The 23744-nt window shown below is 49.7% G+C and overlaps 1 protein-coding gene across 7 annotated transcripts in view; it reads right to left on the bottom strand.

The window, feature by feature from the left end:
• Window positions 1–273: 273 nt before the first annotated feature.
• The window catches only part of PFKFB4 (6-phosphofructo-2-kinase/fructose-2,6-biphosphatase 4), a 47286-nt gene continuing 23815 nt past the window's right edge, over window positions 274–23744 (bottom strand). For 3 of the 7 annotated variants that reach the window (XM_032650418.1, XM_032650420.1, XM_032650421.1), the window contains 5 exons: window positions 13391–13495; window positions 11554–11683; window positions 11386–11448; window positions 10440–10504; window positions 6127–8641 (listed from right to left, as the gene is read on the bottom strand). In XM_032650418.1, the coding sequence (XP_032506309.1) occupies window positions 8582–8641; window positions 10440–10504; window positions 11386–11448; window positions 11554–11683; window positions 13391–13495 (423 nt within the window). In that variant the 3' untranslated portion in view covers window positions 6127–8581. Of the gene's footprint in view, window positions 1000–2841; window positions 3283–3411; window positions 3514–4141; window positions 4236–6126; window positions 10505–11385; window positions 11449–11553; window positions 11684–13390; window positions 13496–23744 lie in introns of those variants that run through there. The other 4 variants (XM_032650417.1, XM_032650419.1, XR_004352358.1 and 1 more) reach the window with 3 other exon arrangements.

The raw sequence follows: 23744 nt of genomic DNA, 5'->3' as shown, positions 1-23744 counted from the left end.
CACCCCCTTTCATTCCAGTAGGTGCCCTCCCCTCCTGCTTGAGGCAGACCCTACCTTAAATTCTGCCCCTTCCCCATCTGGCCTACCTGAAAGGCTCACACTTTATCTCAGGGCACAGCCCCCTGTGCCTCTTGTCGTCCTGTCCCAGGCCGGTGGCACCTCAGGCCCTCCCCTATGTCCTCACCCTCTCCCTTTGTATTTCTCCCTCACACTGCGTGCTGATGTCCTGGACCATCTGTTTGTCACCTTCCTTACCTCCCACCCACACCTCTCCTCTGGCCCTCCCCACTGCTCACATGCTCACCACCCACCAGCATCCCAAGGCACAGTGGACCCTGCCCTGTCCTCCCTCCCAGCCCTTTTGGCCTCCGAGAGTCTGCGCCCATCCACCACCATACTTGCCCTGAGGACTCCCAGAACTCCATCTCCAAAGACCTCCTCGGCTTCCACGGGCAACTCACTGTCCCCAAACCTCTGTCCCCATCTCTGCCTGGTCACCCAGGCATGCTGCCCAACTCTCTCCACGCTCTGCCACTTTCACCCCCAGAACATTCGTTTACCCACCACTGACCCAGCTCTGAACTCACCTGCTCCCCCCAATGCTTCCTGTGTGGATCTCCCTAGAGTACATATCAGTCACACACCCTCACTCTAAACCCTGCAATGGCTCCCTGTATCTCTTAAGACAAAGTCCTGATTTCAGTCCCATAGCACTGAATGGGGCTCCTTGTGCTTCCTTGCTCTCAGCACGCACCACGTGAATTCCGCCACCCTTTCTGGCTCCCAACTTAAACACCTCCTCCTCCAGGAAGCCTCTCAAGATGCCAAGTCTGGGTTAGGGCTCCCCTCAGTGTTCCCACAGCCCTTGTGAACCCCCAGCCCAGCACCAAACCTTGGGTTATGTGGGTGTCTCCTGCTACTTTGCGGGCTAAGTGAGGCTGGGACTATGTGTTCTGTATCCAACACAGGGCCATGCACACAGCAGGTGCTAGATAATAACTGGAAAAGGAAATAAAGGATCTCCTTTAGCCCATTGACCACTTTCCCCTGAGCACCAGCCCGGAAACCACTCCCCCTGGGGGATGGGCTGCCTCAGCCTCCCCAGTCCCCTCTGTGGGTTCCACCCCACCCACCACTCCCACTGCCCTAGCACGCATTATGCTGGACTATAGCTGTCTGTGCATCTACCTCCCTACCAACCACATCAACCTTAGTGCTGATGCCCATAGTAGATGCCTGTCCAGGCCCATCTTCTACTTTTCCCTCCACATCCACCCCCTATCCCACTCTGTCCTGGGGTTCCCTCTTTCTCTTTCTCCCTTCTCGTAGTCAGTCGTCAGGCTTAGTCAACAGAAGGCAGTTAAGTTGCAGGAGATCCGTCAGAGGGTGGGAGGAGAGTGCATGAATGGCGCTGTTCCTTCCCTATTCCTTCCCCAAAGCTCCTGTGGGCCTTCAGACACACCACATCCCACCGCCAACACCACCCGCTCCACCCTCACAGCCACAGCTCGCCAGTCCCTCCATTCAGGGCCATAATGCTGAGAAATTATCTTGAGAGCCCCAGGGAGTGACTGATTTAAGAGATCCCTCTGGTAGACAGATTACAGTAGAAACTGAACAGGAGTGGGGGTCGGGGGTTGGGTCCCACCAGGTTCCACTAACCCTTCCCCTCCTGGGCCTTGACCCTGTGGGTTGTGGACAGGGAATGTTGCCTGACTCTCCTGTAAACAAAGAATGTTGCCCGCTATCCCAGTTCTACAAGAATCAAGCCATTAGCCACTGCAGCAACCCACGGATGGTGCACCTGAGGGGAATTCAGGATGGAGAAAAACAGGAAGCGTTCTGTGCTTTGGATACTGACCCTAGATAGTTAAGATGCATATCAAAGGAATAATTTCAATGAACCCAGGTCCTTGCATGTTCCCATACATAGAAAAACATTAACTTGTCTGTTCTTTGTGATTAGTAATCTTGGTGTTCAACTACATATTTTTGTTTTTGTTCTTCCCACAAAAAACTCCTGTAGATCCTGGCTCCTCCCTTATCTCTTCAGAGCAATTCCTCAGAGCTTTCTGAGAGGCTGTCTTCTGGGCTTTAGTCCTCAGTAAGGTCCCACACAACTTTTAGGTTGTGCATTTTTCTTCAGTCCACAAGGCCTAGGGAAGGAAAGTGCTCCCAAGGTTAGCCCCAGGTGCTGACACCCGAATTCACCCACAGCTCTGTAAACGGCCCTTTTATTGGACTCTCCTCAAATACGCACAGTGTTAATAATGACTCTTTTCTGGGACTTCCCTGGTGGCTCAGTGGCCAAGACTGCGCTCCCAGTGCAGGGGTCCCAGGTTCGATCCCTGGTCAGGGAACTAGATCCCACATGCATGCCGCAGCTAAGAGTTCGCATGCCACAACTAAGGAGCCAGTGAGCCGCAACTAAGGAGCCCACCTGCCGCAACTAAGACCCAGTGCAACCAAATAAATAAGTAAATATTTTTTTAAAAGACTATTTTCTGCTGGGACCTTTATGTGGCAGTCAAGCTGCATATGGGAACTCTGCATGGGGCCAAAGCAATACCCAATGATGCTCAGAAAGCCCAGTGTCCCACGGTGTGGGTGGCAGGGTGTGGGTGACATCAGCCCAGGACTGACCCACAGGGCCAGGAGTGTGAGAGCTAAGTAGAGCACAGCTCTCCTGCCATTCCTCTTCACCAGCACCTGGGCTCCCTTCCTCCATTTCAGAAGGCAGAAATGCCAGACATCAACTTCCCAGCTTCCTTTGCCCAAGGCCCAGCCAATCAGATGTACCCTCCTTGGAATCAGATGTACCTTCCCTAGGGTCAGACATACCTTCCCCGGAGTGTGCCTAGTGGGCTGGTGACCAGAGCCTCTGCAGTGGTGGGGGTCACAGCAGCCGGGTAGCAGCATGCAGTGTCTGCCAAAGCAGAACTGTGACTTGGGCATGGCCTCTTTGTCTTGTCCTCCTGTGCCCTTGGTGGTTCTGGGAGCTACACAAGTTCATTTTCATAAATTCCATTTCTGATTATGTTGGGCAGAGTCAGTTTCCTCCAACTGATAAAGTTGTTAGCAGGTGACCAGGGAAACGGGGGTGCATCCGGAGTGGACGTTTGCCTGGTTGGAGTTAAAGGCAGTGGAAATCCAGCCAGGATGAAGGGAAAGCCTTTGGCAACCCCAGCAGGCTGAGGAGACAGAGCTAGTACAGCCATCACTGGTGGTGTGGTACAGATCTTCCACGACTTACGATGGGGTTACTGATAAATCCCCTGTAAGCTGAAAATATCGTAAGTTGAAAATGTATTTAATACATCCAGGACATTGGTCGCCTCCTCAGTGAGGACTTCATACAACCCTGAACCACGCCCTCGGCTCTGTCCCAGCACCCTCTAATACACTACTTACCTCTTTACTGTGTCTTCCACCACTAGAATGTCAGCTCTGTGAGGGAGGGGGTTTGCCCCTGTGCTTACTGCTATATTCCTCCTGCTTAGCACGTGGTAGGCACTTCATGTGTTGTTCATGAATTAAGTGAAATGAAGATGCGTATGAAAGAATTAGAGGAATCAGATTGCAACCAACCTCCAGCCCTTCTCCACCTCCCTTGCCCACTGAAGCAAGGTGTCCTCCCATAAGACCTCGTGAGGGAGTTACTTTGCAAGGGGAGTCAACTCTTCTAATGCCCCTCCTCCCCAACTCCTTAAACTAGAGATGGATACCAGCATGTCTGGAGACCTTATTACAAAGTCAGACCCAGAGGGGATGGCTTATGTATCAAAAGAATTTAAGACTTTGGTATTTTACATTAGCTAAAATATACACACTATGTGGTGGGGTGGCGGGGGGAGACCGAGGCCCTAGACCATGGAGATAAGAACATCAGCTTAGTTAGGTTGGACTTCATCAATGCAGGTGAGCTTGCCAGGAACTCTGGATTCAATGTGCAGGCTTAAGCTACTGGGGGTTGTTCTGCCTGTCTATTTGGTTGGCTGAAATGAAAACTGGGTCTCACTAAATGCAATTGAGATGCCAAATGCTCCCTGGTATAATGTAGAGGAAAGAACCCAAGGCCTCAGGAAGATTCACTCATTCATTCAAAATAAATGTTGGACTGAATTTATCAGGGACAACTCACCTTCTCCCTGAGTCCCTGGAGACGACCCAGGACATAGTCCTTCACCAAGGCCCTAGGAAGTTCATCGCTGAGAAGTTTCCATTTGCCAGGGCTGCTGTAACAAAGTACCACACCCTGAGCGGCTCAAACAACAGAAACTTACTGTCTCATAGTTCTGGAGGTTGGAAGCCAGGATGTCAGCAGGATCCATGCTGTCTCTGAAGTTGCTGGGGAATTTTGGATTAGGGGCACACCCTACTCCAGTATGACTTCATCTTAATTTATGACACCTGCAACCACCCTATTTCTACACAAGGTCACATTATGAGGTACCAGGGGTTAGGTCTTCAATGTATTCATTTGGGGGACACAATTTGACCCATAAGTACCATAGTCACAGCTGTCCATGAGTCAGAGATTCTGGTTGGACACACTATAGTTGAAATGCCTCCTTGATTTCAATGCAGATACCAGGATCTTTGGCAGGATCACCAGGCCCCTAAGACAAAAACTGATGGGGAGGCCAGCAGAGCCCTACTGGATGTGTATGACAAAAGAACTAGAGGGCTGGCCACCAGAGACCTGACTGCAGAGGATAGGATCTCTCACCAATATTCCAGATAAGATCAGTTCACAAACCCAGGGGCCCTTGACGGAAGTGGGGTGGGTGCCCTTTAAGGTGGGCCCTGTGAAGACAGCCCAGCTTCATGCTGGTACTTTCCCCACAACCCTTCCCAAAGAGACCTGTGGCCATTAGCCAGGGTTTGACAGATACCACTTCTGGTCTACCCCATTTTCCACTTTTAATAGAACAGTTTTTGTGTAAACAACCATGTGCCCAGTCCCAGGGGATGAATAATGATTGGTCTAAACCAAACATGGCAACTCGCCTTTACAGGTGATAATTATATTTTATTAATATATAATATACAACCATATTATAAATATAATTCAAATGTTGCTGAAACCTATGTCTTTGTAACAGTATTTCATTCTATCCAAATATCCTCTGATCCTACCTGATGGCCACTGTTTCCTAGCAACCCAAAATGCTACAAAATTCTTCAGCCTAACCATATATAATCGCTCTTTCTAGGTTGTGGTAGAACAGTGAACCTGAAGAAAAATTCGGATAGTGTTATATTTCATTCCTTCTGTTGTTGCTTTGCTGTTGAAATCTTCAAAACCTTCTTCAGGAAGTGCAAGGAAGCCTCTAAGGAGGTCAGGTATCCACTCCAGGAACTCTGTGCCCGGAGACAGGGTGGGGACCATTCAGCGGTCCCCCAACCTCACCTACCAGGAAGACAGTCATAGCTGATACTACTCTGAGCCTGGGGATGAAGCCCAAGGGGTTCCTGTCATCCACTGTGACATAGCCACCCTCTGCCCTGACACACTAGGAAAGGCAAATGCCAGCAATGTTATGTCCATGGACGAAGACCCCTGCAACACCCCAGCCCCACGGCAGAAGGTGTAGAAAAGTCCAACAAAATTCTGAGGCATGGGGAGGAGGAGGGATAAATTAGAAGCTTCGGATTAACATATACATACTACTATATATAAAATAGATGACAAGGACCTACTGTATAGCACAGGGAACTCTACTCAATATTCTGTGATCACCTATATGGGAAAAGAAGCTGAAAAAGAATGAATACATGTATACGTATAACTGAATCACTATGCTGTACACCTGAAACTAACACAACATTGTAAATCAACTATACTCCAATGGGACACGGGTTCGAGCCCTGGTCTGGGAAGATCCCACACGCCGTGGAGCAACTAAGTCCATGCACCACAACTACTGAGCTTGTGCTCTAGAGCCCGTGAGCCACAACTACTGAGCCCGCGAGCCACAACTACTGAGCCCACGTGCCACAACTACTGAAGCCCGTGCGCCTAGAGCCCGTGATCTGCACCAAGAGAAGCCACGGCAATGAGAAGCCCATGCACCACAAGGAAAAGTAGCCCCCGCTCACCACAACTAGAGAAAGCCTGCGCATAGCAACAAAGACCCAACACAGCCAAAATTAAAAATAAATAAATAAATAAATTTATTTTTTAAAAAAACAACTATACTTCAATAAAATTTTTTTTTAAATACAAAAGGAAAAAAAAATTCTGAGGCATAGGAAAGGGTGTCTCTTGTCACCACCTTCCCCACGCCAGAAGTAACAAAGAACACCAGAGAATCAGCCAGCACGCTCCACCCACAGCCTTATGCAGGCCCTCCATCCTCGACCCAGCCTCTGGTTCCCCTCTCCAGGGATGCCAGTATTTGGAACCCACATTTCCAGGGACCCCAGATCCCCCCCTATGTCTGTTTCTGTCTCAGTGGTGAGGGCCCAGCAACCTTGGTCAGCCCAGAGAAAACCCGGGCCCTGCCCAGGGCTCACTCCAGGGCAAGACAGTTTCCGCTCCAGGGATGGGTAGTCATGGGGGTGGGAGCTAGACCAAGGGTCCATACAGACCTGTTGGGAGGGAGCACAGCACAGGGGTTTGCAGAGCCGCTGGAAAGAACCTCACCAGTGGCGAGCTGGCCACACAACACCTTAGATTGTTCTTTTTTAAAAAAGTATTTATTGCAAAGAATGTTGGACACAGTGTGATATGTGGCTGAGATCCAACAACATCCATTCCAGGGCGAGCAGGAAACATGTCTGCAACAGGAGCACATCAACCATCCCGGCTACAACCGGGCAGCCAGCCAGGTGGATGGCTGCCCATGCAGAGCTGGCTCCGGGTGAGCCCTGCTGGGATCCCAGACTTCCCTCTGCCCCATTCCAGTCCTTGTGACACATCTCCAGTAGCTCCTGGCTGCCCTCTGGAGAGAGAGAAAAGGCCTCGCTGGTCTCACCTCAGCCAGCCTGAGGTCTTGGAGAGGTGGTGACATCTAGATGTACGTGCCACTGACCAAAGGGACCTGCTATGGCCAACAACTGAGCATGACCAAAAGTCACCAATACTCTGGCGGACATGGAAGCAAAGGCTGCAGTCTCCACATCCCAAAGGCAGTAGCGTGGTCCTCTGGCCCTGGGTCTAAGGGGCCTGGGTCTCTGACAGGAGATAAGTCCAGAAGGAGGGTACTGCCACAGCTCTGTCCTGGATATCTCTCCACCCATGTCTGTCCATAACTGCTGTGGCACTCGAGGCCGAGAGATCATCAGCCTGGGCCAGGGACACAGGATCCTGGGGCCTGACTTCACCAAGGACCACCACCTGTGGACAGCAGCGCATCCAACTACAAATCCACACGCTTCCTCACCCAGCCTCACAACTTGCTGGCCAGCCTGTTCTCCCAGCTACAAAATGGAGCCGGAACCTGCGGCCCAGCACAACTCCCTGGGCCCAAAAGAACTCAGGGGCGTGACAGATGGCAGGCTTCCCGAGGTCGTTTTCATCAGGCTCCTGTGTACAAGAATCAGAAGCTGGGAAATTCCTGCCCTGGCCGGAGGCTGCCTCCAGCTCTGGGCTTTCCCGTGCTTAGTTCCGTGGGTAGAGGTCAACAAACGCCAGGACAGGCTTTGCAGGACCATGCAAGCTTTTCCGAATCCTTCACAGCAAATGCAGGTCCCTGCCACCAGTGTACACTCTTGTGTGGACACAGGCAGCGGCGGGCAAGGTAGCCCAGTGGCATGGCTGGGAGAGGAAGATGGGAGGGCAGACTCTCCCTCGAGCACTGGGAAGGGCGACTCATACAACTGTCCCGTCTTCACGTCTTTCTTTACGTGTTGCACCATGAGAGCAGTTGGAGAGGGGTGGCCTTGGCTGCCAGCTCCCACGAGTATTCCAGTGTAGGCATAATTGGGAAGGGGTAATCGCAAACACCCCGCTCCCTGCATGTTTCTGTGCACTCCCATGTGCTGAAGTGAACACACTGCTTTCCTGAGCATCCACAAATGCAGACGCACGGACTCAAGGGTCTGGCCAGTGGAGGAAGCTCTTCAGTTCCTGGTGAGGCAGGATGGGGATGGCTCTTTCCCGCTTACTGAGGCAGCAGCAGCTCATGAACACCTTGCCTCTGGCTCAGGAAGTGGCCAAAGAGAGGGCAGCAGAGCCCTGGCAGGGGTCCCCAGGTCTACCCAGGCAGCTCGGCCTCAGTGGGTGGAAACATCACAGCAAGTGCTTTCCGTTTCACATTTTTGGGTTTCACACTTCACAAAGCCCACCAGGCCGGTGAGAGAGAACAGAAGGATCAGGGGCTGGGAAACCTCTCACTGGCCCGGTGCAGATGCAGTCAGGCCAAGTGGTTTATAGCAGCAGGTTGGGCACCGCATACAACCCTGACACTGTCAACAAGGAAACAGGTGGGCTGGGACTGGGATTCTGGGTGCCACCAGCCATGCATGGCTTTGAGGGTGTTCCTGTGTGGTGACTGTCACACAGACCAGAGGGCCTGGAATGACCTCGTCCACAGAGATCAACACCTGCCCGGGGGTTGCAGTGGACGACACACGGTCACTGGTGAGCAGGGACCGTGACAAGGGCTTCCTCCGGAGGCCGAGAGATGTCTACATTCTGCACAAAATTAAACACACAGAACACTGACCATTTGCCAAGGACAGACAGTCACCACTACCTGCTTCGCTCATCGCTATAGCCGCCAGACTCACATTCTCACCCCAAGGAGCCCCGGCCACAGGACTTAGACCCCGACCTTTCCTAAGAGCCAGGGGTCAAGAGCCTCTTGACACGTGGTGGGTGACAAACACCAGAACAAAGGTGGGGGATGGAGGACACCTCCAGTTCCTGCTTGCTCCTTGCAGGCAGGTCAGGCATTACGCAGAGTGAGGCCATCCCCGCCTCTTGCCTCAGGTCTGGGTCAGGTGGGGAGAAACAGCTGGCTGGGAAGGGGACCAGCTCCTGAGGGTGCCCTCCTCCCGGCTATGTCGGTGTGTTGGTGGACAGGTGTCAGATATGGCCCCAGCTGCCTGCGGACACCTCCTGTGTCTGAGAGCTGGGGCACCAGGCCCCTTGCACCACCTCCTGAACAGCATCCCTCCCCTGCCTCAGCTGCAGAGCCCAGTTCTGTCCACAGCCGGCTGAGTTCAGGGCATCTCAGGCCTAAGGGATGGGGGTCAGAGACTCCCCTCAACTCTGAAAGACTATGTGATCCTATGTGATCCCTGATCTTGGTGGCCCAATGGAGCAGGTCACCAATGACCTGGGCCACAGCCCAGATCTGCAGGGAGGGAATCATGTCCCCTATGGCCACACTCCTGAGTTCACAGGGCTGGCCACTGGAATTGTAGGGGCAGGTGCAATTCTCACTGGGGGCAGGCTTCCCAAGGGCCCCTTTCTCACCACAACCTGTCCCCAAGGATGGGCCAGGACCTGGAGATCCTGCCCACCTTAAAAGGAACCATCCCAGAACCTGTGGCCAACAGAAGTTTGCCTCTCAGAAGTGCCTACCCAGAGGCAGGCAGGGTGCCTGCCAACTACCCCATGGCCATGTTCGCTCCTGCAAATGGACCGGGGCACCAGCCCCTGATGCTTGCGGGGTCCAGGGGCCTCTTTCACCATCACCCCGTCAGTGCTGGGGGCCCAACACCTCTGGGCTTTCCTCAGTACGAGGGGCCTATTGGGACATCTTCCCCTGAGACCTGTGTGTGCCAGACTGGGCCTTCATCGGACTCTCAGGGCAAACAGGGAAGAGGTTTACACAATGACTGGTTCTGGTGAGGGGAAGCAGCCTTAGGAAATAGGAGGACACATCCACACACCTCAGCCTGTGGGGCCCAAGGCCTGCACCCTGGGCAGAGACCCAAGGCCCAGCACGTCCCACTGTGGGTGGCAGCAGGCATGACTAAGGTCCCAGGAGCCTTCCTGGTGCAACAGACTCTGGGAATGGGGCCCAGAGGGGCGGTCCTGCTCTTGGCCTTAGTGGGAGAGGAAACCAACATGGCAGAAGGATCCCACACGGGCATGAAGTGCTTCTGGGCAACACTTCAAGGAGCTTCTATCTTTAACGCTGGGGGAACACAGAACAGAGACGTGTCCTTCTGCAGGAAGGTCTCTACGCAGCACCGAGACACCCTCAGCCTCTGCATGGCCCTTTCCACAACAAAGCAGGACATTTTTCATTTTTACTTTTTAAAGGTGCTCAAGTTGGACAGGTGCTCATGAGGCCTGGGCTGGTGGGACATGGAAGCGCCTGCCCCCTGTAGGCCTCTAGCCTCTGTTCTGGCCACAGCGTCACCCTGACAGAGAACTCAAGCTCACTCAGTAGATGCCCCAGCTGGGCCTGGCCCTGGTGGTTGCTGTGTCTGGACCCCCAGGAACGTGCCCACCACCCCAGCAGTGACCCAGCTGCTACCTGAGGCCTGTCTCGGTGCGTGTTCACGGCCGCCACATTCAGGAATATGGACTCCACTTTACAACCTGCCAAAGGGAAGATGCAAATCCATTCCCCCTCCTGAAACGCAGCAGAGCCACAGGGGTAGAAGCTTCTCCCAGGAGGAGGCTTTCGCTGCTGTGGGGCTGAGCAGACGCCTCAGCCTCACTCCAGTCCTCCCACCTTGGGCAGCTCTGGAGGCCCCGTGAGGAAGCACTAGGCAGCGTGTCAGGCCCGAGCCTCTGGGCCACTGCCCAGCGCAGGCTCGCCAAGGAGCCCGGGCACCAGGCAGAGCCACAGTGAGGATGAGCAGCCCACCTCGGGGGCTGAGGGCGGTCTGAGAAGCAACAAGCCTAGCTCCGTGAGGGGTCACTACACTGAGCAGACCCTCACCCAGCCCTGTCTCACACACGAGGCGGGATCACCATGGTGCCAGGCGCTCAGTGCAAAGGGGGACGAGGCGATTAACATGCACTGGGATGACTTTAGCTGCCACTGAGCTATACAGTTATTGTCCCGAGGGCACAACCATGTGAGAGTGCCTCGTCCAGTGTTGAAGGGGAGGAGTCGGGACCCAGGAGGTTAGGAAGTTGCGTGAGGCCTCTGCTGGCAGAGCCCAAGGCAGAGGCGCATATTTTCAGGTCTGGGTCCTGGGGGCCGTGGGGCTTTCTGGGGGATTTTGGAGAAACCAGTAGAAAAGCCCCTCATGTGGGTGGGTGATGGTTAAGGAAGGATCATTGGGGAGGCTTCCTGTGGCCACAGGAATTAAAACAAAAAAAATTTTAAAGCAAATTGGGAAAGGTGGTGGGGTGGAAGGAGGAGGAATGAGCTTCTAATGAAATTTTCAAGGGAGGGGTTTGCAGAAAACCACAGAACCCTGCAGACAGCCAGTCTGGCAACCAGGTCAGCATGCGGGAAGCTTCTTTACCATAAGCCACGGGGGTCAGCTTCAGGACCGTGTGCAGCGGACACTTGAGGTAAGGCAGCTGTTCTGTGGACACAGGCGGAGAGGGTTGGCACCAGGGATGCCCAGGTGACAGTCCCCTTCGATCTCTCTCACACACACATCCCACCTCCCCAGGGGCAGCGTCCGCACCTGCTGCCTTGTCAAGGAAGTAGGCCAGGAGGCAGCGCATCACAGCCTGGTGGCAAATGACCAGCACGTTCTCTTGCCGCTCCAGCTCCATGATGACAGGCTCGAGTCGCTGGACCAGGTCCTCATAGGACTGCAAGGGCAAGTGGGAAGCATCCTCAACCCAGCTCTGGGGGTAGGGATGGAGACCTTCTGGGTAGTGGGCTACCTTCTCCTGAACTCCTCACCATTCTGGGAGGTTGGTGAGGACTGGCAGTCTGACAAAGGGATCACCTCCCCTATCCCAGGGCCAGGTCCCAGTAGGACCGAGAGGGCAGGGCTGGGGCTTAGGTTGCGTCCAAGGGGCCACCTCCATGCCCATCCTGGGGCCCTTTGCTGAACCCTCAGCTGCTGGAATTCACATGCTGGCAACTGATGACAGGTGGAGAAGACACGGCTCCCTTCCTACCTGCCGCACGTGGAGTACACAGAACGAGGCTTGTAAGGAGGGGAAGCAAAAACCTCCCAAACTTCCCAGAGTGCAAACTGTCAGAATGCCTGAGCTCCCAGGAAGGATCCTCACAGTCTGCCTGCCCTGTACCTCCCCTGGGTGCCGTGAGGGAGCCCTTGAACCAACCCCGGTGACTGGCAGGTCTAGAGCTTTTCACTGGGAGACCCAGCCCTGGGGGTTCACCCCTGTTTGCACACAGTGAGCCGTCCTTCAGAAAAAAAAAAAAAGGCCTCAAGCTTGGAGCTGAGTTTGCCCCATGATTTGGTTGGGAGTAATACCAACATGACTTGTGCCAGCCCCTGGTATTTCTGGGGATATCCTAGATTGCTTCTTTTGGCAACTACCTTCCCTACCAATTTCCCCCCTGTATTCTCAAGTTTGAGCAGCCAGCTGCTTTGTTTCTTTTTACTGTTATCTGGTTTGGTTCTAAATCTGGGTTCTCCCTCACAGTATGATGTGGGGAAATATCAATGCTACCCGAAGCTGTCCTATTCCCGAGGACAGCACAGCATAGGCACCTGTGAGCCTGGCATTTGGGCGGGGGGTTTCGACATGTGTACATGTATGTGTGTACGCAAACCTGTGTGTCTGTGGGAGGTATTTTTATTTGGCCACTGCCTCAGGTCACATCCTAGAATTGGGAGATACACGAGTCAAAGGTGACACTGGAGGCTTCCCTGGTGGCGCAGTGGTTGAGAGTCCACCTGCCGATGCAGGGGACACAGGTTCGTGCCCTGGTCCGGGAGGATCCCACGTGCCGCGGAGCGGCTGGGCCCGTGAGCCATGACCGCTGGGCCTGTGTGTGCGGAGCCTGTGCTCCGCAATGGGAGAGGCCACAACAGTGAGAGGCCCGCGTACCGCAAAAAAAAAAAAAAAAAGGTGACACTGTTTCTACCCGGGGCCTGGGCTGAGGCGAGAGCCAGTCTGAGGGGAGGTGACAGTGCAGGTGACTTATGGTAGTCACAACTCACCTGGGGAAAATGAATCCCTAGGTCTGGATTCAGGGCTAGGGATGGTATCTGGAGCCGCAGGGAGGATGGGGTCACCCTATGACACTCCCAGGGATGGGGAAAGTAAAGATGGGGAGTGATGGGAAACTGGGCTCCAGTAGGCCTCAGGGTTGGGATTCCTGGGCAGCACTGCTCACCCACCACCCAAGGAGGGGTCTGCAGCCTGGGCCACGGCTGAGAAGTGGTAGAGGTGACACACACACCCAGCCTGCCTACCTCTGAGGCCAGGCCCCTCCTGCTGCCCACGGAGCCTCTGCAGAGCCCCTCGGGGCCCTCAGTCACAGGCGGTCCTCCCAGGCAGGCAGCAGTGGCTGGGATTAAGCCCCCATATCCCACCTACCTCCCCCTTGGGGTACCGGTACCGGTACTTGTCCTGGTCTCGCAGGGCAAATTCCAGTGGATAATGATCCTGAATTTCCTCGTAAGTCATTTCCTCACAGACGCCCTAGGGAGACACCACAGTCACCACACCACCCACATCAGGCCCAGGGATCAGCCCTGTGTCAGGGGGAGGGCATTTGCTGGGCCACAAGGCCTCTCCCAGCTGGGAAGAGCAGGCACCCTGGGAACACTAAGCAGGGGCAGCCTCACATTTGGAAAAAGCTATCACACGTCTTTTCCACCCACCCATCATCCATCCATCCAGTTTATGCTATAAAAATAAACACAGAAATGTTAACTATGTGTCTTTTCTAATGTGTCTTTTTGTCTTCTGTGCTGTGGAAATACTACAGCAGAGTATGGATTATTGTACAGGCTATAAAGTAAGATTTCCCTCATGTCATTCAGGATACACACACACGCACAGCACAGAGTATCGTACACAAATGCCATTTTAAAACAAAACAAAAGAGCCCAGGACAATGTGTGGACTGACCAGTGTCAGTCCTTCCAAGGCTCAAGCCAAGAACCAGCCCACAGGAGGTGCCCAGAGAGGAAGCAGTAAAACGCCCATAATAAAAAGCTGCTGGACTATTTACAATAGCCAGGTCATGGAAGCAACCGAAATGCCCATCGACAGATGAATGGATAAAGAAGATGAAAAAAAAAAAAAAAAAAAAAGAAGATGTGGTACATATATACAATGGAATATTACTCAGCCATAAAAAGGAATGAAATTGGGTCATTTGTAGAGACGTGGATGGATCTAGAGACTGTCATACAGAGTGAAGTAAGTCAGAAAGAGAAAAACAAATATCGTACATTAATGCATATATGTGGAACCTAGAAAATGGTACAGATGAACCAGTTTGCAGGGCAGAAATTGAGACACAGATGTAGAGAACAAACGTATGGACACCAAGGGGGGAAAGCGGCGGGGTGGTGGTGGTGGTGGTGTGATGAATTGAGCGATTGGGATTGACATGTATACACTGCTGTGTATAAAACTGATGATTAATAAGGACCTGCTGTATAAAAAAATAAATAAAATAGGGTTTCCCTGGTGGCGCAGTGGTTGAGAGTCCGCCTGCCGATGCAGGGGACACGGGTTCGTGCCCTGGTCCGGGAAGATCCCACATGCCGTGGAGTGGCTGGGCCATCGCGCCATGGCCACTGAGCCTGCGCGTCCGGAGCCTGTGCTCCACAACGGGAGAGGCCACAACAGTGAGAGTCCCGCGTACCGCAAAAATAAATGAATAAATAAATAAATAAAATAAAATTCAAAAAACAGATGTGAGAAACTATAAAGTGGGGGTCAGGAGAACAAACTGTGACACTACAATTCATAACACACACAATAAACAAATTATTCTGAAAAATAAAAAATAAAATAAAAAGCTGCTGGTTTCTACCTTTGTCCTCAGGGTTTTTTTCCTAGACAAAGCCTTGGGGGCAAAGTTGTCTATTAAAAAGGAAAGATGATGAGGAAAATTTAAACCTATAAATGCCTATATTAAAAAAAAAGATCTCATATCACTAATCTAATCTTCTACCTTAAGATATTGGAGGGACTTCCCTGGTGGCACAGTGGTTAAGAATCCGCCTGCCAATGTAGGGGACAAGGGTTCGATCCCTGGTCCAGGAAGATCCCACATGCTGCAGAGCAACTAAGCCTGCATGCCACAACTCCTGAGCCCACGTGCCACAACTACTGAAGCCCGCGTGCCTAGAGCCTGCACTCCACAACAAGAGAAGCCACCACAGTGAGAAGCCCACACACTGCAACAAAGAGTAGCCACTACTCACTACAACTAGAGAAAGTCCACCCACAGCAACAAAGACGCAACACAGCCAAAACTAACTAACTAAATAAATTTATTAAAAAAAAAAAGTTACTGGAAGAAGAACAAATTAAACCCAAAGCAAGCAGAAGTAAGGAAATAATGCAAATTAGAACACAAATTCATTAAATAGAAAAAAGCAACGAAATCAAAAGTTGGTTCTTTGAAAAGATCAACAGAATTCACAAAACTTTTGCTAGACTGACAGGAAAAAGGAAAGCTCAAATTATTAAACCAGGAATGAAAGGGGGATATTACTACAAAGCTTACAGAAATAAAAAAGATTATAAGGGAATACTATGCACAATTATATGCCAACAAATAAGACAACTTAGGTGAAATAGGAAAATTCCTACAAAGACACAAACTACCTGTTGTGAGTTGAATACTTCCCCCCAAAAGATACGCTGAAGTCCTAACCCCTGGGAACTGTGAATGTGACCTTATGTGGAAATAGTCTTTGCAGATATAATCAAGTAGATGAGGTCCAATGACTGATGCCCTTTTAAGAAGGCCATGTAAAGACATAGAGAGACACACACAGGGAAGAAGCCCATGTAATGAGGGAGACAGGGATTGCAGTGATGCACCTATAAGCCAAGGAATGTTGGCAGCAACCAGGAACCTGCTAAAAATATGGGCATTAAAAGGGATTGGGGGCAGGGGCTTCCCTGGTGGCGCAGGGGTTGAGAGTCCTCCTGCCAATGCAGGGGACACGGGTTCGAGCCCTCTCCGGGAGGATCCCACATGCCGTGGAGCAGCTAAGCCTGTGCGCCACAACTACTGAGCCTGCGCTCTGGAGCCCATGAGCCACAACTACTGAGCCCATGTGCCACAAATGCTGAGCCTGTGCACCTGGAGCCTGTGCTCCGCAATAGGAGAGGCCACTGCAGTGAGAAGCCCACGCGCTGCAACAAAGAGCAGCCCCCTCTCTCTGCAACTGGAGAAAGCCTGTGCGCAGCAACACAGCCAAAAGATAAATAAATAAATTTATAAAATAAACACGATTGGGGGGGACTTCCCTGGTGGCACAGTGGTTAGGAATCCACCTGCCAATGCAGGGGACACGGGTTCAAGCCCTGGTCCAGGAAGGTTCCACATGCCACAGAGCAACTAAGCCCGTGTGCCACAGCTACTGAAGCCCATGTGTGCCTAGAGCCCATGCTCCACCACAAGAGAAGCCACCTCAATGAGAAGGCCACACACCACAATGAAGAGTAGCCCAGGGCTTCCCTGGTGGCGCACTGGTTGAGAGTCCGCCTGCCGATGCAGGGGACATGGGTTCGTGCCCCGGTCCGGGAAGATCCCACATGCCGTGGGAGCGGCTGGGCCTGTGAGCCATGAGCCGCTGAGCCTGCGCGTCCGGAGCCTGTGCTCCGCAACGGGAAAGGCCACAACAGTGAGAGGCCCGCGTACCAAAAAAAAAAAAAAAAAAAAAAAAAAAGAGTAGCCCAAAGCCTGTGTGCAGCAACCAAGACCCAACGCAGCCAAAAATAAATTAATTAATTAAAAAAAAAAAAGATTGGGGGATTCCCTGGCGGTCCAGTGGTTAGAACCAAATGCTTTCACTGCTGAGAGCCTGGGTTCAATCCCTAGTCAGGGAACTAAGATCCCACAAGCCACAGTGTGGCCAAAAAAAAAGTGATTAGGGTGATGGCTCAGAAGGAAGTGAAGGACAGTAGAGCAAGCCTCTGTTGCCTTAGAGAATACGTATATTATCATGAACAGAATGTTGCTAGAAATATGAATGTTTAGGGACTCCTCTGGAGGTCCAGTGGTTAGGACTCCGTGCTTTCACTGCCATGGCCCCAGGTTCAATCCTCGGTCAGGGAACTAAGATCACGCAAGATGTGTGGCGCGGCCAGAAAAAAAAAGAGAGAGAGAAAAGGCAATCTTTATCATAAAGCAGCAGAGAACTTGGCTGAACTGTGTTCTAGTGTGGGCAGCTATAACAAAAAAGGCAGATAGGGGCTTCCCTGGTGGTGCAGTGTTTGAGAGTCCGCCTGCCGATGCAGGGGACACGGGTTCGTGCCCTGGTCCGGGAAGATCCCACATGCCGCGGAGCTGCTGGGCCCGTGAGCCATGGCCACTGAGCCTGCGCGTCTGGAGCCTGTGCTCCACAATGGGAGAGGCCACAACAGTGAGAGGCCCGCATACCACAAAAAAAAAAAAGGCAGATAATGACAAGTGATAAGGAGGATGCAGAGAAATCAGAACCCTCACACACTGCTGGTGGGAATGTAAAATGGTGCGGCCACTTTGGCAAACAGCCTGGCAGTTTCTAACAAGCTTAAATGGAGTTAACATGGGGGACTCCCTGGTGTCCCAGTGGTTGGGACTCTGTGCTTTCACTGCCAAGGGCCTGGGTTCAATCCCTGGTCAGGGAGCTAAGATCCCACAGGTCACACAGCACAGCCAAAATAAAAAAAACAAACAAAAAAACGTAGAGTTAACATATGACCTAGCAATTCCACTCCTGGCTATCTACCCAAGAGAAATGAAAACATGTCCACACAAAAACTTGTACATTCAGAGCAACATCATTCCTAAAGCCAAAAAATGGCAACTACCCACATGCCCATCGACTGGTGAATGGATAAATAACATGTGGTATATCCATACAATGGGATATTATTCGGCAATATACAGGAACAAAATACTGATACATTCTACCACAGGAGGAATGAAATGTCCAGAACAGGCCAATCTATAGAGACAGAAAACAGATTGGTGGTAGCCTAGGGCTGGGGGGGAAGGACTGGAAGGAAATGGGGGTATGGGTACAGGGTTGCTTTTTGGAACAACAAAAGTGTTCTAAAATTGATTGTGGTGATGGTTGCATAACTCTGTGAATATACTAAAAACGACTGAATCATACAATTTAAACAGGTGAACTGTATCATATGTGAATCATAACTCGATAAAGCTGTTGTTTCAAAAAAGGAAAAATAAGACAGTAAATTGTGGATTGGGCTAAGAAAAAAATCACAACGTTAAAACAGAAGACTAGCCCAAGGCTGTTTACCAGAACAGAGGAAAGGACAAAGATAAACATGGAAAGATGACTAACAGATCATAGATACTAGAATAGTTACCAAACTAAAGAAAAAGAAGGGAATCCAGTGTATCTAGGAAAATAATCGGATTAACCTCAAAAAAAAAAAGATCAGGGCTGCCAAGGCTTCTCTGAGAAACCAAATGCTCCAGCCATATCTGTGCCCTTGGAAGGCAGACACCAGACCCCTAACCTGCGTCAGGGAGCTGCTATTTGCACAAGAAAGAAATCAGGGCTGGAAACCTCCTGTAACTCCCACCAGCCACAGCTGATGAAAGCCCACAAAATGGGTTAAATGAGCTATAAAACGGGTCACAGAAATTGCTTACTCTTTTGAAAGAGTTCATCAGTTCTAAAGAAGAGCTACAACAGATAAAAAAAAAAAAAAAACATGATGCTATACTCTGCCCAATTACAGTAAAAAAAAAAAAGGGCAGAAAGGAAACAAATGGAAATAACACATCCTCATAATTCCCAACAGAATCAAGAATTATTTTCCTGTTACTAATTTTGATAAGTATATTTTAGTTATTCCTTTATTTACAAGCATTCTCCTTAAGAATGTTTTTGAAAAGCTGTAAGGTAATGACTACTGGAATAAAAACACTGCTTGCCTTCCAAATCACAGAAAAGATGATGCTTATAAAGAAAAAAAAAAAAATGAGATGAAAAGAAATCTGCAAGGTACTGGGGAAAAAAAAGGACAAAGATAGCGATTGTAATAATAAATATGAATGGGTTTAGATTTCTAAATGAAAAAAGCTCTCAGGCCAAAAAATAAACCAAAGATATGTTCCTTTCATCTAAAGAAATGACAGAAAAAGGTTAAAAATAAAAGGGAGTAGGCATAACAAAAAAAACATGGACAAAAAGCAAGGATGGCAAATTAAAACCAAAGTGAGATACCACCTCACACTCATTAGAATGGCTACTGTAAAAAAAAACAAAAAACAGAAAAATAACAAGTGTTGGCACAGATGTGGAGAAATCAGAACACTCGTGCACTGTTGGTAGGAAAGTATAATGGTGCAGTTGCTATGGAAAAAAGCATAGCGGGGGGCTTCCCTGGTGGTGCAACGGTTGAGAGTCCGCCTGCCAATGCAGGGGACGCGGGTTCGTTCCCCGTCCGGGAGGATCCCACATGCCGCGGAGCGGCTGGGCCCGTGAGCCATGGCCGCTGGGCCTGCGCGTCTGGAGCCTGTGCTCCGCAACGGGAGAGGTCGCAACAGTGAGAGGCCCGCGTACCGCAAAAAAAAAAAAAAAAAGCATAAAAATAGAATTACCATATGATCCAACAATTCCACTTCTACATAGGTACCAAAAAGAAATGAAAGCAGTGTTTCAAAGAGAGATTTATATACCCATGTTCATAGCAGCCCGATGCACAATAGCTAAAAGGTAGAAGCAACCCAAATGTCCATAGATAAATGAATGGATAAGCAAAATGTGGTATATACATAAATGGAACCATATTCAAGCTTAAAAATATGATTCTGACATATGCTACAACATGGATGGACCTTGAGGACATTATGATAAGTGAAATAAACCAGTCACAAAAAGACAAATACTATATGATTCCACTTATGTGACATACTTAGAGACAGAAAAATCATACAGACAGAATCAAAGAGACAGAAAGTAAAATGGTAGTTGTCAGAGGCTGGGTGGGGAGGAGAAATGGGGGTTATTGTTTAATGGGTATAGAGTTTCCATTTTATAAGGCGAAAAGAGTTCTGGAGATGGGGACTTACCAGTGGGTAAGACTCTGCACTCCCAATGCAGGGGGCCCAGGTTCAATCCCTGGTCAGGGAACTAGATCCCGCATGCATGAAGTAAAGAAGATCCCACGTGCCACAACTAAGACCCCACACAGCCAAACATAAAGTAAATAAATAAATAAATACATAAATAAATAAATCTGCATGCCACAACTAAGGGTGCGCATGCCACAACAAAGATCCCACATGCCGCAACTAAGACCCGGTGCAACCTACATAAATATTTAAAAAGTAAATAAATTTATAAACATTAACATGATTACAAAAATAAAACTATTAAAAAAAAGAGTTCTGGAGATGGATGGTGGTGATGACTGCACATTCTGAACGTATTTAATACCCCTGAACTGTGCACGTAAAAATGGTTGTTAAGATGATAAATTTTATGTTATGTGCATTTTACAAAAAAAAAATTGGAAAAAGAAAAGCAGGGATGATAATATTCAAATTCGTCAAAGTATAAATCCATGCAAAAAGTGTTTTATATTGAAACAGGAAACATCCAAAATGAAGGCTGAGCCACAGTGGAGTAACTGGTACCAGATTTGCTCTCGGCCCAACATAAACAATTCAAAAGAACTAGACAAAATGTATGCAACAATTGTTTGTAGACACTAGACAACAGGCAGAGCAGGGCTGTGATCCTCTAGAAGGGACACAAGGAGTCTACGACTGCAGCAATTTACTGCAGGCACTTCCTGGACTGCAGAGCATCACAAGAAAAGAAGACACAAAAAAGAACAAAACTGAACCCCTAGAGCTTAAAAACATAACGCCTAAAATATAAAGTTCACTGGATGCTGGATGAGTTGAACAAAAACAGCAGTAAAGATAAGTGAGCTTGAAGATATAGCAATAGAAACTAGCCAAACAGAAACCTGGAAAGAACAAAAGACTGAGAAACAATGAACAGAAGCTCAGTGACCTGTGGGATTATCCCATAGGTTCTATACACTATACCAAACGGTCTAACATACAAGAAGTTGGAGTCCAGGGTAGGAGACAGGGTAGCAGAAAATATATTTAAAGAAATGATATCTTAAATTTTTTTTCAAACTCATATTTAGAAACCCAGAAATCCAAGAATCTCAATGAACTCCAAGCAGGATAAACATAACGTAAAACATACCAAAGCACATCATAATCCAATTGCTTAAAATCAATAATAAAGAGAAAATAGAGGAAAAGAAGATACGTTATATATAAAACGAAGATAAGAATGACAGAAAACTCCTTGCTAGAAAACAGTGTGACCCAGAAGACAATAGAGGTGGTCCAATGGTGGTCCAGTGGTTAAGAATCCGCCTTCCAATGCAGGGGACAAGGGTTTGATCCCTTGTTGGTGAACGAAGATCCCACATGCCACGGGGCAACTAAGCCCATGCACCACAACTAGAGAGAAGCCCACGCACCACAACTACTGAGCCCGTGGCCCTTAGAGCCCGCGCGCCACAACTAGAGAAGCCCACATGCCGAAACTAGAGAAAAGCCCGCATGCTAAAATGAAGAGCCTGCGCACCACAGTGAAGACCCAGTGCGGCCAAAAAAAAAAAAAAAAAAGAAGAAGACAACAATGGAACAGCATTTTTACATGCTGAAACAGAAGGAAGTCTGTGCTGTTTCCTCTCATTTGCCCCTCCATATCCTTCTGCTTCTCCACCTGCTCTCTGCCCCAAGAGGCTGACCTTTGTGCATGCATCTACAAGGCTCCCATGGCTACTAATGTCTTGTTGGGCTAGGCCATGGGGAACACTGGCAGGAGGTCACAGGGAGGGAGGAGAGTGAGGTTGAGATGTTTATTCTGACTCCCTCCTGAAGAAGTTGCTTTCAGTGGTCTAGGCCCTCACCCAAGGTTCCATCCCACCAGGCTGCCCTTTACTCACTGCTCCCTGTCCCCAGGTTCCTATATCCTCTCTCTCCTCTGCCCAAGGGAAGCAATGGTCCCTGTTGTTACGAGGTCCCTATATCCTGCCCATTACCTTTGAAAAAAGGTCCTTTTATAAATCCTCATTGAATTAACCTAATTGGAGTGGCCATCTGTTTCCTTTTATGTCCCACAAATTCCTAAGTCATGAACTTTACTTTATAATAAAACATCAAAATATGTGAAGAAAAAAAGCTAAAATAATGCAAAATTCTTGAAAATGCAAGAAAAATCAACAAAATTATAATTAGAGTGTATTTAACATTCAACTATTGATTTATGATGATCAAACAGAAAAAAAAGACAAAATTTGAATGATATAATTAAAGTTGAAATTAATGAGATACACAAACTTTTTCTTTTGAAAATTTTCAACCATATAGAAAAGTACAGGGCTTCCCTTGTGGTGCAGTGGTTGAGAATCCACCTGCCAATGCAGGGGACACAGGTTCGAGCCCTGGTCAGGGAAGACCCCACATGCTGCAGAGCAACTAAGCCTGTGCGCCACAACTACTGAGCCTGCGCTCTAGAGCCTGCGTGCCACAACTACTGAGCCCACACGCTTAGAGCCCATGCTCCACAACAAGAGAAGCCACTGCAATGAAAAGCTCACTCACCGCAACGAAGAGTAGCCACCACTCACCACAACTAGAGAAAGCCCGCGTGCAGCAACAAGGACCCAATGCAGTCAAAAAATAATCATAATTCATAAATAATAAATAGACTTTCTAAAAAAAAAAAGAATATACAACAGAAACACAAGGCACTTAAACTGGGGAGGTAACAACTGGATTATCCTTATTTCAGAAGATATGACAGCTCCCTGAGATAAAGCTAAGATAATCAACTGAAAAAGTACTAGAGCAAATAAAAGAATGGTCACAGGTTTTCTGTGGACCAGCAATAACCAGATGGGGGACAAGATCTTATTCACAAAGAGGCTTCCTCCATGAGGCCAGGTGGCCCAAGCTCCCAAGGGACCCTCTGGAGATGTCCCTGGTTAACAGCCCACTGTCAGCCTTCCTGGCCTGGCTCCCTACATGAATGCTGTGCCTGTGGCCCCTCCCATCTCATAATGCCATGGACGCCCCCTTTCCCTTCCCCAGTCTTTTCCAGTGGGGATGGATTCCACGGCATGTGGCTTCATCATCTTCCTCCCTACTCCTCACCTCCTCTGTCCAACTTGATTCCATCTCATCCATAGGGACACAACTGAACAAGCTCGCGAGCTGAATGAGTGTCTACCTTTTCCACAGCTGCATCCATCTGCTGGGGGTGGAGGATCGCCCCCAGAACACAGACAAGGGGGCACAGAAGACTCCTGGTCTCCAGACAAGCCAACTCTTCCCCTTTGCTTAATGCCCACTGGAAACTCCTCCTTCCTTTCACTCTTGAGTGAAACCTCCATGAAGTTCTGAGACACAGTACTCTATAGCCACCTGCACCCCTCTCCTCTACTGATACCCTGGAATCTGGGCCTCCGCCACCACTCAGGGCCTCCTGTCGTCTCATCCTCTCCCTTTCTACCAGCCCCTCACCATCAGCTTACACACGACCAAGTCTCCCTTGACTCTGAGTCCCTTGCCCCCCACTCACTTCCCCACCCATTCCCACCGGGCACTAACCCAGTAGGCTCATGCCAAGAATCCCAGTGGTCTTATGACATCCCAATGGTCAGTTTGGAGCCTGGCCTCACTCCCCCTCCCTATGGT

Source organism: Phocoena sinus, chromosome 11, assembly GCF_008692025.1.
Source record: "Phocoena sinus isolate mPhoSin1 chromosome 11, mPhoSin1.pri, whole genome shotgun sequence".
Lineage (NCBI taxonomy): Eukaryota > Metazoa > Chordata > Mammalia > Artiodactyla > Phocoenidae > Phocoena > Phocoena sinus.
Note: the sequence above shows the minus strand (reverse complement) of the source record. Positions and strands in the feature narration are given on the sequence as shown.